At 38.0% G+C, this 17893-nt stretch overlaps 2 protein-coding genes across 5 annotated transcripts in view; one reads left to right on the plus strand and one right to left on the minus strand.

The window, feature by feature from the left end:
* Positions 1–4121: 4121 nt before the first annotated feature.
* LOC103044865 (cardiac phospholamban) lies at positions 4122–13330 on the plus strand. Its single transcript, XM_007233654.4, has 2 exons — positions 4122–4229; positions 11647–13330. The coding sequence occupies exon 2, from the start codon at positions 11777–11779 to the stop codon at positions 11933–11935; it is 159 nt and encodes a 52-aa protein (XP_007233716.1). The 5' UTR covers positions 4122–4229; positions 11647–11776; the 3' UTR covers positions 11936–13330.
* Positions 13331–16017: 2687 nt separating this feature from the next.
* Positions 16018–17893, minus strand: part of fam184aa (family with sequence similarity 184 member Aa) — an 85024-nt gene continuing 83148 nt past the window's right edge. For all 4 annotated transcript variants that reach the window (XM_049464009.1, XM_049464008.1, XM_022673299.2 and 1 more), the window contains one exon: positions 16018–16513. In XM_049464009.1, the coding sequence (XP_049319966.1) occupies positions 16505–16513 (9 nt within the window). In that variant the 3' untranslated portion in view covers positions 16018–16504. The remainder of the gene's footprint in view (positions 16514–17893) is intronic.

The following is a 17893-nucleotide window of genomic DNA, read 5'->3' on the forward strand; positions in this document are numbered from 1 at the left end:
GCTCAGGTATCAAAGCAGTTTTTTTAATTAGATTATGCAATATATTTGGTAACTTACAGTAACAGGGTTGCGAGTAACAGGGATGCTAACTGTAAAATTTAGCTATGTATACAAGATCAAGGACAAACATGGTTATATAAATATATAAAGTAAATTTTGACTCTACTCATTATTAGTCTTACAATATGAGTAACAGGGCTGTGTTCACTGAGTGACACACACAACTTGGACTAACATATTTGGAACATGTCCTTGTGATGTCACTTCCTTTGTGCCAGTAGACAGTAGAATATTTTTAAGTCTTTCTCTGCCAGGTTCAGTAAAATTCCTTATGGTAACAGGGTTGAGCGCATGTTGTGGGACACAACTTAATAGCATAAAAACTGTAACATGCAAAACAATGCAGACCAAAGACGTTGTTTTCATAAGTAAAGGAGATGCAGATCAACAATATACAAGAGGAAGTCATTTATTTAGAGCTTATTTTAATTGTTAAATTTGCCAAAGGAGTTGGTCACCCAATGAGTGGGACAAGAGAAAACGGCCATTTTTTGAGGTGGTCCAAAGGTATTCAGTCTTTTGAATAATATCTAAGGAGCTTATTTTAACACCATATTTTACAGTTTGTCTTATAACAAGAACATTTTTCACAAAAAATAGTCATTTAGATATTTTGGATATGTATATTTGAAATTTAAGTGGTGGGACAGGAAATGTACCAAAATAATTGGTTAAAAAGTAGAGATGTGAGGATTTGCATGACACCAATGATATCTTCCTCAGGGAAAAAGTAAAAACAAGATAAATTTGGTAAATTTAGACCATTTAAGTTATCTAGTCCTCTCTATTCTTGGAATAAAAGCTCCTCCGGTGTTTAAATGTGAGTGAATGTGATCTTTACAGCTGTATTTTAGATATCAGACAGCTGAAGCACATACAGAGGTTTTGGTTCTGTTTGAAAATGACTCAGTAAAGTAAATACGTTATAAAACGTCTGATCTAAACTCAGATCCTCAGTACGGGTGATGCTGTTCTGGTGAGGAACAGTAGAGCAGGGCTGTGTTTTCTCTGGAACGGCAGGGCCGGCTTGGCAGGCGTTTGGGCGTGGAGCTATGCAGGATGGGATGGTGGAGGATTGTGGGAGATTAGCTGCTGTAGCGCAGGCTAACATCCACTCAAAAAGCTCGGGGACGGAGGAGAAGGAGATGGAGTGATGACATGTGTGATCAGAGGTTGGAACAGGACGTATTCCGATCACGTCTATCAGATTAATCCAGCTATTAAACACGGCCTTCATTCACACTCATAGAAACATCGATGACAAACAAACAAACGAACGAACAGACAAAACAATAAACAGACTAAATAAACCTGTCTGATAACATGAAGCAGATAAAAGATCTCAGATAAAAGCAGCACATTATTATTATTAAACCCCATCTGAAGAAACTCAACAATAGATGAGAAAACATGAGAAAGTCATTGATCATCTATCAGTCTGGAAAAGGTTATAAAGTCATTTATTTCTAAAGCTTTGGGACTCCAGAGAACCACAGTGATTCACTATTATTCACTAATGGAGAAAAAAAACATGGAACAGTGGTGAACCTTCTCAGGAGTGACCGGCCAACCGAACAAAATTACTCCAAAAGGGCATGAAGAACTCATCCAGGAGGTTTCTGAATCAGTTTCTCTGATTTTGCTATTTTTAGGTTTATGTTTGAGTAAAATGAACATTGTTGTTTTATTCTATAAACTACAGACAACATTTCTCACAAATTCCAAATAAAAATATTAAAATATCATCATTTAGAGCATTTATTTGCAGAAAATGATAAATGGCTGAAATAACAAAAAAAAAGCTTTTAGACCTCAAACAATGCAAAGAAAACAAGTTCATATTCATAAAGTTTTAAGAGTTCAGAAATCAATATTTGGTGGAATAATCCTGGTGGTTTTTAATCACAGTTTTTTTTCATGTATCTTGGCATCATGTTCTCCTCCACCAGTCTTACACACTGCTTTTGGATAACTTTATGCTGCTTTACTCCTGGTGCAAAAATTCAAGCAGTTCAGTTTGGTGGTTTGATGGTTTGTGATCATCCATCTTCCTCTTGATTATATTCCAGACGTTTTTAATTCGGTAAAATGAAAAAAAAAAACTCATAATTTTTTAAGTGGTCTCTTATTGTTTTCCAGAAAAAGTGTGTAATAACTTTACGTCAATTCATAAAGCCTAAATCTTCTCACTCCAGTGTCTCCAGTCTGCTGTACAGCTTTAACAACACTGCTATTCTAGAGGCCTGTTTACAGTAAATAATAAACCAGCGGGGGAGGAAGCAGAATAACCCAGCTTTTACTTCCTCTATCAGCTGCCAGACAATCATTTCACTGTTGCAATTCAATATATGCACCATTTCTGTCATGCAGAAACCTCATATCTTTAAATGGCAACTTTACATCTTACGTTTCTGTGGAAATCAATGTAAAATATTTCATTCTAAGTCATTTCGGAGCATTTCTACTGGTCCATTCATCATGACGTTTAAGTACTAATGGAGATACAAGGGTTTTACATGGGTCCAGAAAATATTTCTGTAAGCTGATACTTCCTCTCTCACAGTAATCAGCAGTTATCTTTCTGCATGGCCTGTTTTAATAAGAAATGCAGGATAATCAGTTTATACACTTGCTACGCACACAAGAACACACAGCAGCGCACAAACCCAACTTATACACCAACAATAAACAGAATACTGAATAAAATAACATTGCTGTTCCCATTAATGAGCTGCTGGAGCTCTTTCACAGTGTCTGCTGAGGTAGCTGCACTGTTAAAATAGCAATTCTTCAACACCAGGAGGGTGAAGACTAGCACACGCCTCCTCTGATACATGTGAAGTTAGACTCCACCTCTTTTTGAACTACTCTTGCCGAGTAGTTCGACCGGGATTCGAACCAGCAATCTTTCAAACACAGTGGCACAGTCTGCTGGACCACTCAGCACCCCTATTGATTATTTAGAGAATTAGTACAAAAGTACCTTTTGCACATTTTGAGCCACACAAGGCGTATTTTTTGCGTCCTCACGATACCAAAGACACATTGACATTCTGACTTTTTAAATTTTAATTTAAAAGCCGTTTGACCAGTGGTAGGATGGTCCCCCCTCAAATGTGAGTCTTGGTCCTCCCAAGGTTTCTTCCTCCTCCTGCAGCTCTGAGGGAGTTTTTCCTTGCCTCCGCGCTCACTGGGGGTTCTGTATTATGTATATTCTATGTTTAATGTTTTGCCTGATTCTTTGTCCTGTAATCATGTTTCTGTAAAGCTGCTTTGTGCCAACACCTGTTGTAAAAAGCGCTATACAAATAAATTTGATTTGATTTGATTTGATTCCCTAAATCAAACTGCTTGATGCGCAATTGACCGCTGTGCTATAGATCACTAATATAGGGCCTTTAGTGTTTATTTGCACAGAGCAATTTCACAAAAAAGAGATTGTAAACCAGCCTCACAATTCAAAGAAAAAGCATAAAAACGGGCTTTTGAGTAAAAAAGAGTGGTAAAAAATAGGGTCAAAAATACCAAAATACAAGTAAAGAATCCAGCAAACAACTGGAAGAGGAGATAAAATGAAACAAATGCACAAAAAATGATTAGTACACAATTAACAGGGTTGTGAAAAGTTTGTGAAAATAATCAGTATACATACACACACACAAGACTGTTAAAGACACAGGTGTAGCAAATCAGTACTCAGGGGAATCAGAGAGAGAAATTAAGTCAATGGAGTCAACAGAGGCAGGAGGAGAACTTGGGAGTGTTACACCTCTATTGTATTGGCAGTACTTCTCTACAAAAGACTAGACCTTAAGCTGAGTTTGTGCATTTGCACATCTGTGTCAGCAGTTTGGGGGAAACTTAGTAGCTGAATGCAGAATTCAGCATTCATTATATGGCATGTCCACCAACATTTTGAGGTACAGTGTGTGTTCCTGGTAGAATAAAGATCTTTATTGGCTGTGTGGGAGGAGGGTTGGTTAACGGTGGGTGTGTTCACTGTTAATGTGTGTTTATGTGTGTGTGTGTGTGTGTGTGTGTGTGTGTGTGTGTGTGTGCCCCTGTATAAAGCTGCTGCAGCTCCTGAGCGGCGGATTCGGCTCCACTGACCTTCAGGATCATCAGAGCTCTCAGATCTGCTGTCCTACAGGATCAGCTCAGTGCAGAAGGTGAGCAGGACTCCTCATTTACATCACATTAATAATAATACACCTGGTAAACCCAGTAAAGTGAAGTGAACACGGAGTTAATGCAGTAAAATGCTTTGTTTTTGGTGTGTTATGAACTTGTTCTCAGGCAGTTTACAGTAGAAACACACAGTAAACCCTGTTAGAGGAATACAACTTGTGGCAGAACAGAGAGACTCTCACTCTGAGAGGGAGAGAAAAACGTGTTTGTATATTTTAATAAACACCCTCAGATAATTTGTCTCTATTCAAATCAGTATAACATACAAAAGCAGCCTCTGTAAACTAACAGAGAGAAAAAAGGGAAAGAGGAAGTGTAGAACAGAAGAACAGGGAAGATCAAGCGTAACATTATTATAATCACCCATAGTCTATTTTTCAGCTCCTCTGATCATATAGGACATTTTTATAGTTCTTTAATTACAAACAATATTAGTTTAGATAGTCCACCAACAGCCCCCTGAGCGCAGAATCCTGTGCCCGGTAGAATAAAACACTTTGGGCCCTATTTTAGTTATTTATAGGTGAGCCATCAACTTATTTTAAGATCTTTTTACAATTTAAGAACCTCTAATAAATTACTTAACATTCTAAATCTACTTTACATTTAGTTTACTCCCATTTCTAAACTTCTTATTTGAACAATATGTAACACTCCTGCCCAATAAATTAATAAATGTAGGCTATATAGCTTATTTCGATCCTAAAAATCTATATTCTTATTTGTGTAAAACAGAAGAACAGGGAAGATTAAGCGTACACTCTAAAAAACAGAGGTACGATATGAGTACTTTTTTGTACTCAAAGGTACACTCTTCATAATCGTACCCTCAAAGGTACAATATTGGTCTTAACAGGGTCAGATTTGTTCCCTCTGAAGTACAAAAAAATTTCTAACAGCAATAAGTACAAATTTGTACCATTTAAAGGGGACATGAAACACTTCAAGTATTTAGTATAATTCACAAGATGTATTTTCACTCTAACAAATCTGATAAGTTTAACAGCTGTCAGTGAAACAGAATTAAAATAATAACCAATCTAAATCTCATTTAAGTAAGTAATCTCAAGTACGGGCAGCGCCATCTTGTCTCAGCGCTGAAAGTGACGTCACGAGGTTGGTTCTCGGACGCCTCACTACTATAACCTATGAGCCTACAGTAACTTTAGTTCCTCAATTAATAATAAAAGCCAAACCAAAAATCGTTGCAAAGCGATGCAACACGTTTGTATTGCCCCTGGGTGTAGTAATACTGGGAGTAGTGAAATTTAATAGTGTGAGGAATGAGAAAAATTCACTTTCACTTTCATATCTCACCTCTAAAGCAGGCAGCTGTTCTTCAGCGGGGCTCGCAGCTCTGAAGCGTGAGAATCCTCCGGTTAGCTGCAATGCTAGGGGTTAGGAGCGAGCACTTTCTAGACCAGGACTATATGAAGGAGAGGGTTTTGAGTCAGGAGCTTTAGTGCCGGATAAATAAGCTGAAATCCGAGACTTTTTTCCTCTGATCAGCTGGGATGTACAGACTGTCCGACTGAGTAACATCACTATGAGAGCAGCAGCTGTACGAGCCGCAGAGAACGAGCCAAACAACGCGCTCATCCAGCAGAGCAGCGAGAGGTATTAACGTTAACTTACCGACAGCTCAGATAAACTGACAGTTTAAAGATAACATAGCTACCGTTAGCTACTTATCTAGCTATCTTACCATAGTTAGACAACGCTCGCTAACTAGCTAACGCTAACTAGATGAAGCTAGCTACCCAGTAAGCCTTCTAACTTCTAAACTGAACGGTTTATCAACCAAACACCGCCTGGGTGTTTCAATATCCACTTAAATCATGTACATTTCATGTCTTAATGAACTCTGGACTTTACATGCTAAATGTATATAAACAAGTTAGTTAACGCGATGGCAGTACCTGCTGTTGACTGGCTGCTGCAGGGTTCTGCACGGACCTCACGTAGAGATAATAAACACCCCCAAAACGTCTCTCTCTCTCTCAGAAAAACATTTGAAAACTTCTGCTCAGGTTTATACAGGAAATATCTCTGAGTAAATGCTCCACTTTAGCCTAGTTCAGCTTCGCCTTCATCCATAATCTCCACAAACAATAAGCCCTTTTCCACTAGTTATGTACCTGGGCTCTGCAACCAACCAACCTCGTGACGTCACCAGCGCTGCACGGGCAACATGGCGGCGCCCTAGCTCAAACGTAACAAACATAAATATATTATAACTTAGTGAGTAAACATTTGATATAAAAAATTCCCCCCCAAATAAATTCCATTATATTTAATCTCTTAGAAAACGTGTACAAACTGAAATGTTTCATGTCCCCTTTAACCTGCAGCCAAAGGGTACATTCAGTATTCTGCATCACTGTACTAATAAACAGTATATATTTTAATTGCACATTTTTTATTTGAAAGCCAGACAATTTTGGATCATCAAGTTTTTGAGCCATATTTAGTTGATAATAATGTTTATAATCTTTATAATCTTTAATGGCACAAAAAACATGGGTACAAAAAAGGACTTTCACTGAAAGGTACTTTTTCTACCTCAATATAAAGTACAGCCCCAGAGACGAGCTTTTTACTCTTTTAAGTACAAATCTGTACTTACTTTTCTTAGTGTGTAACAATTATACTCACTTGTTGGATCTACACGCATAGTCTATAATTTTTTTTTTAACTTAATAAGGTACTTAAATATAATTACAAACAATCCTGTGTGCAGAATGGGCCCTATTTATCCCTTTCAGACCTGACCTAATTTTAGTAACTATAAGAATGCTATTTTCTGCCTGTAATGCACTCAAAAACAGGATTCAGTTAACTTTACTTGTCTTTTTTATTCTACACACATTCAAATATATATGTTTATACAGTTCAGGCCAAAAGTTTGGACACACCTTCTCTTTTTCAATGTGTTTTCTTTATTTTATTCATGACTATTTACATTGTAGATTCTCACTGAATCATCAAAACTATGAATGAACACATGTGGAGTTTTATGTGCTTAACAAAAAAAAAGGTGAAATAACTGAAAAAACATGTTTTATATTCTAGTTTCTTCAAAATAGCCCCCCTTTGCTCTGATTACTGCTTTGCACACTCTTGGGATCATCATTCTCTCAATGAGCTTCTTTAAGAGGTGGCCACCTGAAATGAAAAGTTTTTCAACAGTCTTGGAGAAAAGAAGGAGTTCCCAGAGGTGTTTATTAGCACTTGTTGCTCCTTTGGCTTCTTCACTCTGTGCTCCAGCTCACCCCAAACCTCAAATCTGGATTGGGTTCAGGTCCGGTGACTGTGGAGGATCAGCTCATTTTTTTTTATTAAGTACATAAAACTCCACATGTGTTCATTCATAGTTTTGATGCTTCATTGAGAATCTACAATGTGAATATCAGTCATGAAAATAAAGAAAACGCATTGAAAAAGAGAAGGTGTGTCCAAACTTTTGGCCTATGGATTGCTAATTTAATGGTGCAGCTATCTGGACCTGGTCCAACACTTCTTAGCAGATAGAACTGAGCTGTTTTTTTCACGCTCATTCATTCTGTTTATTGTTGATGTAAAAGTTTGTATAGTTGCCAAAGGGCACATGCTATGGGTTTGTGCACTGCTGTGTTGAAAATTCACTGCCAAGATAGCAATGAACGTCTGACTGTTGACGTCTGTCTTGGTTGTATTCAGTCAGTGAAGCTCCTGTATTTTCTGTTACCAAGATAGCAATACGCCTCATTTCCAGACCACCTAGCCCATCAGTGTACTGTAGATATATTCACCAGTACTGTTGCTATTTAAACGATGCAGGGGGAAGACATAAAAAAGTAGACTTTTGGCAGGGTGTAAGATAGCAATGAGCATTGCAATACACCTAGTACAGTGTGTAAAACAGTACAAACCTATGGGAATCACTTAAGCGTGTTGTATAAACTCCCTTAAACAATTCACTTAACTAAAGGGAAAAGAGATGTTCTGCTTTTGTTGGAGTAACTGTTTCTACTATCCAGAGAAGACTTTTTTTTACAAGATTCTGGAGAATTGCTTTGATTGCTGTGAGGATTTGATTGAATTCAGCGACAAAAGCTTTTTACCTTCCTGTTTGTTTATCTGCTCCAGAGAGTCCTGTTCTATTGGATATTTATTTCCACTAGGGGTGAAACGATTACTCAAGTAATTCGAGTTACTCGATTAAAAAAAATGATTGATTAATTTTCTGTGCCTCAAGGAATTGTTTAATAAATGTTAAAACGCAGATCACTGAATTTAGCAGGGACTTTTAATGTGAAAAAGAGCGCTTAGCGTTATGAGTAAACTCAGCGCTGTGGAGTTCAGAAGATACATAAATACATAAAGGCCATGAACTTACTGTATTGTTATTTAGCTAAGACGCACAACATAAAGCATTTTATTTTTATGCATTTATTATTGAATAATGCCCTATATTTAATAGTTACAAGAAATCCTAAGCTGAAATAATTTAATAATTTGTTAATTTATTAATTATTAAATTATTACTTGTGGTATTTATATCTATTTTGTGTTTTATTTATTTCTATTCGTGTTTGCAATGTGGAAATGTATGTTGTGAATTTAAAAATTAAACCAATTGGTCATTTATTATTAACCCTTGTGTGGTGTTCATATTTTTGTTTCTCGTTTACTTTGTTACTTGTATTTGCGTCTGTGGGCCCCGTTTTCATTTTTCATCAAATGATACAAAAAAAATATAAAAACTCAAACTCATTGGCTCATTTTTTGTGAAAAACATATATCAAAACACATTTTCGATAAACACACACTGTACACCCCCCCCCCCCCCCCCCCACACACACACACATTTATATTACATACAGTATGTTTGGCCAAGGGCTAATAAACATTGCTTCATTTGTAAATTTGAAACTAAACAAATTTTCTACTCATATCTTGAGTTTAATTCATTTTCTTTTACATTTTATTAAAAAACTAATAAAAAAGAGTATCACTTTTTAAAAGAAATGTAACATAAGAAAAGTAAAGGGCAAATATTAACCATGTAAGCTGTTTATATTGCTTGCAATTTAGGTGAAGCAAGCATGTGTAAAGCATTTTAATGTAAAATTGCTTAATTTTGCTGAATTAAATACAAGTAACAAAGTAAACATGTAACAAAAATATGAACACCACACAAGGGTTAAGTAACTACATGATTCCTTATGTGTTCCTTTATAGTCTGATGGATCACTTTAGTATTAATTTATAATGTAGGAAAAAAGGAGTGTCCAAACTTTTGATTAAAAGTACTTGTGACAGAATGACTCAACTAATCATTAATTGACACTAGTTAAAACATTATTAATCGTTAGCAATATTTTAACTAATGTTTAGATTATTATGTACATAATTTGGGTACCACTTTAGAATAAGACTACCTTTATAAAGGGTTTATAAATGGTTTAGAATGCGTTTATTAATGGTTACTAATTAGGTTGTAAATGCCTTAAAAATCATTAATAATCAGTTATAACACATACGTAGAAAGGGCAACAGTATAGACGGCTGTGGGTTCACTATTTGTCAAACAACAGGTCATTGTTGCTCTTTCTACGTATGTGTTATAACTGATTATTAATGATTTTTAAGGCATTTACAACCTAATTAGTAACCATTAATAAACTCATTGTAAACATTTATAAACCCTTTATAAAGGTAGTCTTATTTTAAAGTGGTACCATAATTTGTAAGCATTAATATTTAGTAATGTTAATAATAATATCTTAACTAGTGCCAATTAAAAAATAGTTAAAATATCACTTATCCATTTAACATTTATCAGTGTTTATTTACTGTTATTTGTGTTATTTGTGATTCTTATAATAGAGTGAGGTGTGAAGAATAGAACTGATAGTAGTGATACGCTACTGGTGATTAATGGTGTGCTGTAAACAGTGAAAGGCACTATTGAAAGAGTGTTAGAGTGATAGTTTAAAGTGCTGCAGTGTGAACAGCCTGTTACAGTTGATAGACGGGTGTCTGCTGTCACTCAGGTATGTGTGTGTGTGTGTGTGTGTGTGTGTGTGTGATTAAAGTGAGATTACACTTACAGACACTGTCAGACATCCAGCAGGAATGCACAGCTCTTCAGCCACTGATAACTGAGACAATAACAGAAGCTGAATCATGTGGACAAAAGTATTAGGACACATATTTATAGCATTTATAACATATTTATATTATTAATAATATTATTAATTATGCAAATTATATTTTTTAAATGTTAAACATCCACATTATACTGTACATATATATATATATATATATATATACACTGTAGATGGACAAAATAATTGGGAAAAAAGTATTATAAAAATACTATAAAGTACTATAAAATCCAGCTCCTATCAATGCAATCTGCCTTTACAGACATTAGTGAAGGAGTGGGCGGAGCTAAAGAGCTGACAAAATTCCAGCATAGTACTTTAATAGGATGGCAGTACTCCAATAAGCTATCAGGAGGAGTGACTTCACACTAATGTTTGTGGGTTTTTGAAATAAAAGCTCTTTTAGAAGTAATGCCTTGGCGTTTCAATACTTTTGTCCATATAGTGTAGCTGTAAAGTGGGAGCGACTCCAAACTAATGTCTGATAGATTAGAATGTAATGAAATAAAAGCTCCTGTTGGTGTAATGTACAGCTCTGGAAAAAAATAAGAGAGCACTTAAAATTAACGAGTTTCTTTGATTTTACCAAATTGAAAACCTCTGGAATATAATCAAGAGGAAGATGGATGATCACAAACCATCAAACCACCAAACTGAACTGCTTGAATTTTTGCACCAGGAGTAAAGCAGCATAAAGTTATCCAAAAGCAGTGTGTAAGACTGGTGGAGGAGAACATGATGCCAAGATGCATGAAAAAACTGTGATTAAAAAAACAGGATTATTCCACCAAATATTGATTTCTGAACTCTTAAAACTTTATGAATATGAACTTGTTTTCTTTGTTTTTCATTATCTGCATCTTTTTTTGTTATTTCAGCCATTTCTTATTTTCTGTAAATTAATACTCTAAATGACAATATTTTTATTTGGATTTTTTTATGGGAGAAATGTTGTCTGTAGTTTATAGAATAAAACAACAATGTTTATTTTACTCAAACATAAACCTATAAATAGCAAAATCAGCACTTTAGACCACTGGACCTCTTGGTGCCCTTTGTTCTCTGATTTTAATGGTGACCCATCTAATACTTTTGGAAGGACTTGAGGATAGCTGAGGATTATCATCATCCTGACCTCAATCAATGCAATTAAATCCTCACAGCAATGTTCTGGAGTGTAGTCAAAAGTCGTTTCCAGAGAGAAGAGACGGTTAACACAGCGTTGTTATCTCTCTCTCTGCTGTAGTGAAAGACAGGGACGGACGCCAGCAGCTGATACACACACATCATCCCCTGAGCATCTGCCAGTCTCGCGCCCTTCACCACCGCGGCCCCCAGCCAGCGCTCTCCTCTGATTGGTCAGCAGGCCGGTCGGGATGGAGCGTGTGCAGAACATCACACGTTCGGCCATCCGCAGGGCGTCCAACATCGAGGTGAACCCGCAGACCAAGCGCAACCTGCAGGACCTCTTCATCAACTTCTCCCTCATCCTCATCTGCCTGCTGCTCATCTACATCATCGTCCTGCTGATGTGATGCCCCCCGGGGGCCAACGGGCATGAACTGGACACTGGTTTAAGGGAGGGGCGGGGGGTTGGGGGGCGGAAACATTCGGGTATGTGGGCGGGATTTATTGGAGTCTATATGGAATACACTACATGTACAAATATTTTTGGACACTCTTTCAAATGAATGCTGAATTCAGTTACTTTAAGTTGCACCAATTGCTGACATTGCTTGTCTTGTCCCTATACTGCCCCTATACTATCGGTATACTGCCCCTATACTGCTTCTATACTGTGCCTATACTGCCCCTATACTCTGCCTAGACTATCCCATATACTGTCCTTATACTGCTCCAATACTGCCCCTATATTATCACTATGCTATCACATATATGTCCCTATAGTGCTCCTATATTGCCCCATATCATGTTCCTATACTGTCCCAATACTCTCCCTATACTGCCCAATACTGTCCCTATATTGTCCCCATACTGCCTCTATACTGTCCATATATTGCCAATATACTGTGCCTATACTGCCCTTATACTGCACTTTTAATGTCCCTATACTATCCCTATACAGTCCCTATACTGCTCCTTTACTGTCCCTGTACTGCCTCTATACTGCCCTTATACTTTCCTTATACTGTCCCTTATAATGTCCCTATATTATACCCACAATGTCCCTATACTGCTCCTATACTATCCCTATAATTTCAGTATACTGCCCCAATACTGTCCCTATACTGCTTCTAAACTGTGCCTGTACTGCACTTTTAATGTCCCTATACTATCCCTCTACAGTCCCTATACTGCCCTTATACTTTCCTTATACTGTCCCTTATAATGTCCTTATACTATACCCACAATGTCCCTATACTGCTCCTTTACTGTCCCTATACTGCCTCTATACTGCCCTTATAATGTCCTTATACTATACCCACAATGTCCCTATACTGCTCCTTTACTGTCCCTATACTGCCTCTATACTGCCCTTATACTGTCCCTTATAATGTCCCTATACTATACCCACAATGTACCCATATTGCCCCTATGCTGTCCCTTTACTACCCCTATACTGTCCTTATACTGCCATTATACTGTCTCCCTACTGCCCCTATATGAATAGTATTTCCTGGAACAGCAGATAAAAAAATTAACATATGACTATAGAGGGGTATTATGATATTGCAATCAATCAACAGTAGAGACAGTTACTCCAAAAGCAAAAGCATACACTCTTTTTAATACCCTTAATTACAAAAGGAACTAAAGAAACAAATGAGTAGGTGACACAATACTTTTGTACTTTTGTCTACATTGCACACATGTTGTCATTGTTTGAACATGACCTCCCTTCTCCCTTTTTTGTATTGTTTTTGTTTTGTTTTAAAGACAGTAAAGATGTTCTTCACTTGTGTTTTGAATCTTTTGTCAAAATTATCTTTTGATCTGACGAATTAAATGATAAAATGAGCCAAAATCCTGTATCAGACCTCACACTACAACTCCCATAATTCACCTGGCCTTGCCATGAGCACTGTGGCCAGTGTTTAGTCAACCTAACTCACAAGATAACAACTCACAGAAATAACATCATACAGACTTTAAGTTTAATGTTCTTCCATCAATCTAGCTTCCATGGGACTGTCTACTCTAAAAGGGATCAGGGACAATTCTTGTATATTATAAAGGAGCCATATTATACCTCTTTTTACACAAGTTAGAAAAGGTCTATTTCTATATAAAACATGCTCATTAAGTTATAGACAAAAAATCACTCCTACATACTGTAAAAATTAAGATCTCACCAGCTGTAATCTTAGGTTAATTCCCTTTCAGAATGAGCTGTTTAATGGCTCTAACATTTTTATGCAAATAAGCTATTGCTGGCCACGCCACCTGTCTACGCTGAGCGTTTACACATACATTATTGTTTGTGTTACCTGATGCTAAATTGAAAGTACTTACATCTCTCTCATCTGCTGACTTGCCACGGACAGTAAGTACAGATCCCTCCCTCGGACGAAGTCTGCTGGCAAAACCTTCAGTGTTATATCCGAGGTTGTGACTGTGGAAGGGTTGTGTGCATATTGCTACTCTATGCCTGCGACTGTGTGGGGAGTTTATTTGAGAAAAAGGAAAAATGGCGAAACAAAAAAGAAAGAAAAAGAAATTGAAAACAAATGAAAGAATATAGGCGATCAAACTGCAGGGACTTGGTTTGTATTATAAAACTGAAAGACTTTAAGATACTTAGGAAAAGGGGGACAAGTATGTTCTGAAGACTAGCGTTGATTCTTTTATTTAAAAACTAAGAAGATGGAGAAAATGCAGAAATTTGAGGAAGAAAACAGACAGCAGCCTTCAGGGAGAACACCCAAAAAGACTTGATTAAGAAACTAACTAAGCGTAGTTTAACCTGAACTGAATCAGGACTCTGCACTGTCTAAACAGTGGGCAGTCCTTAAAAAAAACACTAACCAGGTGTAATCAATCAGTCTGATTATGGACTCCCTCTAGTGGCTGGAGGACCACGGCACAAGTGCCCCCTTACTAAATAAACTAAATAAATGGCTCCAAATTATGTCTTAACTATTCAGATGCTCTTATCTGGGGTGCTGTTAATTTGTGGTTTCTGATTAGGGCCAGTTTCATCATTATGACTCAGGATCATTATGTTATTTTTTTAATCCCTGCCATAATATGGATTAGAACTATACTCAAATAGGGCTATTCACTGTATACCAACTCTGTCTTTACATAAACTGTTACTACAAAATTTGCTAGTGGATTATAGTTTAGTAATAATCAGCAGCACAGTATCAGTATTGGCTGATACTCAGCATTAAGAGACTCGGATCAGATTGGGGTTAAAATAATATTGATTGGAACATCCCTACTACTGTATTTACTGTATATTTCCTCAGTATAACACTAATATTAGAGTAAAGCAAATATAATTCCTATAAAAAGCGGGAAACCTACTGTACTCTCTCTCTCTCAGACTCCGGCTGCTGATGGAGAGGCAGCATGACTTACTGTACTCTCTCTCTCTCAGACTCCAGCTGCTGATGGAGAGGCAGCATGACTTACTGTACTCTCTCTCTCAGACTCCAGCTGCTGATGTAGAAGCAGCATGGCCTACTGTAGTTTCTCTATTGCGCTCCAACTGCTGATGGAGAAGCAGCATTACCTACTGTACTCTCTCAGACTCCGGCTGCTGATGGAGAAGCAGCATGGCCTAATGTACTCTCTCTGTCTCTCTCTCTCTCTCAGACTCCGGCTGCTGATGGTACTCTCTCTGTCTCTCTCTCTCAGACTCCGGCTGCTGATGGAGAAGCAGCATGGCCTACTGTACTCTCCCTCTCTCTCAGACTCCGGCTGCTGATGTAGAAGCAGCATGACCTACTGTACTCTCTCTCTCTCTCTCGGACTCCGGCTGCTGATGGAGAGGCAGCATGACCTACTGTACTCTCTCTCTCTCGGACTCCGGCTGCAGATGGATAAGCAGCATGGCCTACTGTACTCTCTCTCTCTCTCTCTCTCTCTCAGACTCCGGCTGCTGATGGAGAAGCAGCATGGCCTACTGTACTCTCTCTCTCTCTCTCTCTCTCAGACTCCGGCTGCTGATGGAGAAACAGCGTAACCTACTGTACTCTCTCTCTCTCAGACTCCGGCTGCTGATGGAGAAGCAGCATGGCCTACTGTACTCTCTCTCTCTCTCTCTCTCGGACTCCGGCTGCTGATGGATAAGCAGCATGGCCTACTGTACTCTCTCTCTCTCTCTCTCTCAGACTCCGGCTGCTGATGGAGAAGCAGCATTGCCTACTGTACTCTCTCTCTCTCTCTCTCTCTCTCTCTCAGACTCTGGCTGCTGATGGAGAAACAGCATGACCTACTGTACTCTCTCTCTCTCTCTCTCTCTCTCTCTCTCTCTCTCTCTCTCTCTCAGACTCCGGCTGCTGATGGAGAAGCAGCATGGCCTACTGTACTCTCAGACTCCGGCTGCTGATGGAGAAGCAGCATGACCTACTATACTCTCTCTCTGACTCCGGCTGCTGATGGAGAACTAACTAAATGTTGCAATCCAACACAATTTACAGCACACACATTTGATACACACATCGTTTTACAATCGATGGTTTATTGTTTGTAACAAGACAATAGAATATAAATATAAACACTGTGCAATTTATTTTGAAAACTGGCAAGACACTGGTATTCCAACAGTTTCGGTCCATCGAGAAAAAGAGCTGTAATCTGTGAACATAGTTATATCAGATGTGGATCCCCCTCTTATATTGCATAAATGCCCCCCGTCAAAAATCTGATATTGTCCAAAATAATTCAATAATCGAATACAAATAAATTAAATAACAGTAATAAATAAAAATCAGGAGTGGAATTCACAGTGAAGTGTTGAACACAGACTAATGGAGTATTGAAACCGCTATGTTTCACATGCTCTTCAGCTGCGCGAGTCGGAGAACCAGAGTCAGAGTCAGAAGGAGAAGTACTGAGAGGTCAGATCCTGCGGCGGCTCCTCGGATGACGATGCTGCTGCTGCTGCTGATGCTGCCTCGGCCGACTCGTCCTCCTCACGAGGGCTGCAGGACACACACACACACACACACACACACACACACACACACAGAAGAATCAACCAGCAAATGTTATGCTACAGGAAGCTACAGCACAGGAACAGCAGTACAAATGTACTGTTTAAAAATTTTGAATAAAAATCTGAATTTAAAGCTCTTTATCTGGGCTGTAAGTGTAGAGTATATTTCCTCAGTATATCACTATTATTAGAATTAATGTAAATATAATTCCCATAAAAAGCAGGTTTTTACATCACAGATTCACAGTGTGTGTAAAGAGCACACTCCAATTTCTTAGATCAGAGCAATACTTAAAACTCTGATTTATTGATGAAGAGAGCTGGATTTTTACTCTTAACCAGAGCATACCCACTCACTCGCTATCACTAGCTATGCTCCCGACACTAGGAGGGTCAGGACAAGTGCATGCCTCCTCCCATACATGTGAAGTCATGGGAGAGTGCGCCACCTACTGTACCCACCCAGAGAGAAACAGCATGACCAACTGTACTCTCTCTCTGACTCCGGCTGCTGATGGAGAAGCATGACTGTCAATTTTTAGGCTATTCACAATTACAGTATTTCTAAGTGTAAGATAAATAACTTGTAAATCAGTGTAGACTAAGATAGAAGAAGCTTTATATGCTTGGACAGGAGAATACACCCAAACCAATAGAGCCCTAAGTATAAGTCAAAAGTTTTAAAACACCCCACATTTTAAAAGGAAGTACACTGGTATTGCTGAGGTCATTGCTGATTTTCATGGGTGGGCTCCATGTGGTTATATCCCACCTTTTTTATCTCACAATGTTTCCAGCTTGATATAGGGCATATCAGTGTGTCTTCGCTATCGTAACGACAGGAAAAGTACACCTTGCACAGCTTAAAATGCACAAAAGTCCTCTTAATTTATGGGTGTGTTTTGGGTGTAACTTGCAATAAATCAATAAGTGCGAATTTGGCGAATTGCTATTTTAATGTCGCAGCTATCTGTTTTCAAATCACTGCCAAGATAGCAATGAACGTCTGACTGTTGAAGTCTGTCTGGGTTGTATTCAGTCAGTGTAGCAACTGTGTTTTCTGTTGCCAAGGTAGCAATACGCCAAAAATGTATTTGAACATACCTCATTTCCAGAACACCACGCCCATCAGTGTAGATATATTCAGAAGCTCTGCTGCTGTTTAAACTATTTAAGGTATAAAAATATACTGTTAAATAAGGGAATTATATACTGATTATATACTGAAAAATTAGGGGTGTTGTAAAACTTTTGACCAATACCTTACATAACTCTACACAACTACACAACCGTATCCAACATAAACAGCAAAAACAACATAAACACAGAAGGTGTGAAGGTGTGAGAAGGGGACGGATGATCAGAT

The sequence above is a fragment of the Astyanax mexicanus genome, chromosome 14, assembly GCF_023375975.1.
Source record: "Astyanax mexicanus isolate ESR-SI-001 chromosome 14, AstMex3_surface, whole genome shotgun sequence".
NCBI lineage: Eukaryota > Metazoa > Chordata > Actinopteri > Characiformes > Acestrorhamphidae > Astyanax > Astyanax mexicanus.

What these genes read in the sequence shown, in the direction of transcription:
- LOC103044865 (XM_007233654.4), top strand. Translation starts at nt 11,777, where the DNA reads ATGGAGCGTGTGCAGAACATCACACGTTCGGCCATCCGCAGGGCGTCC.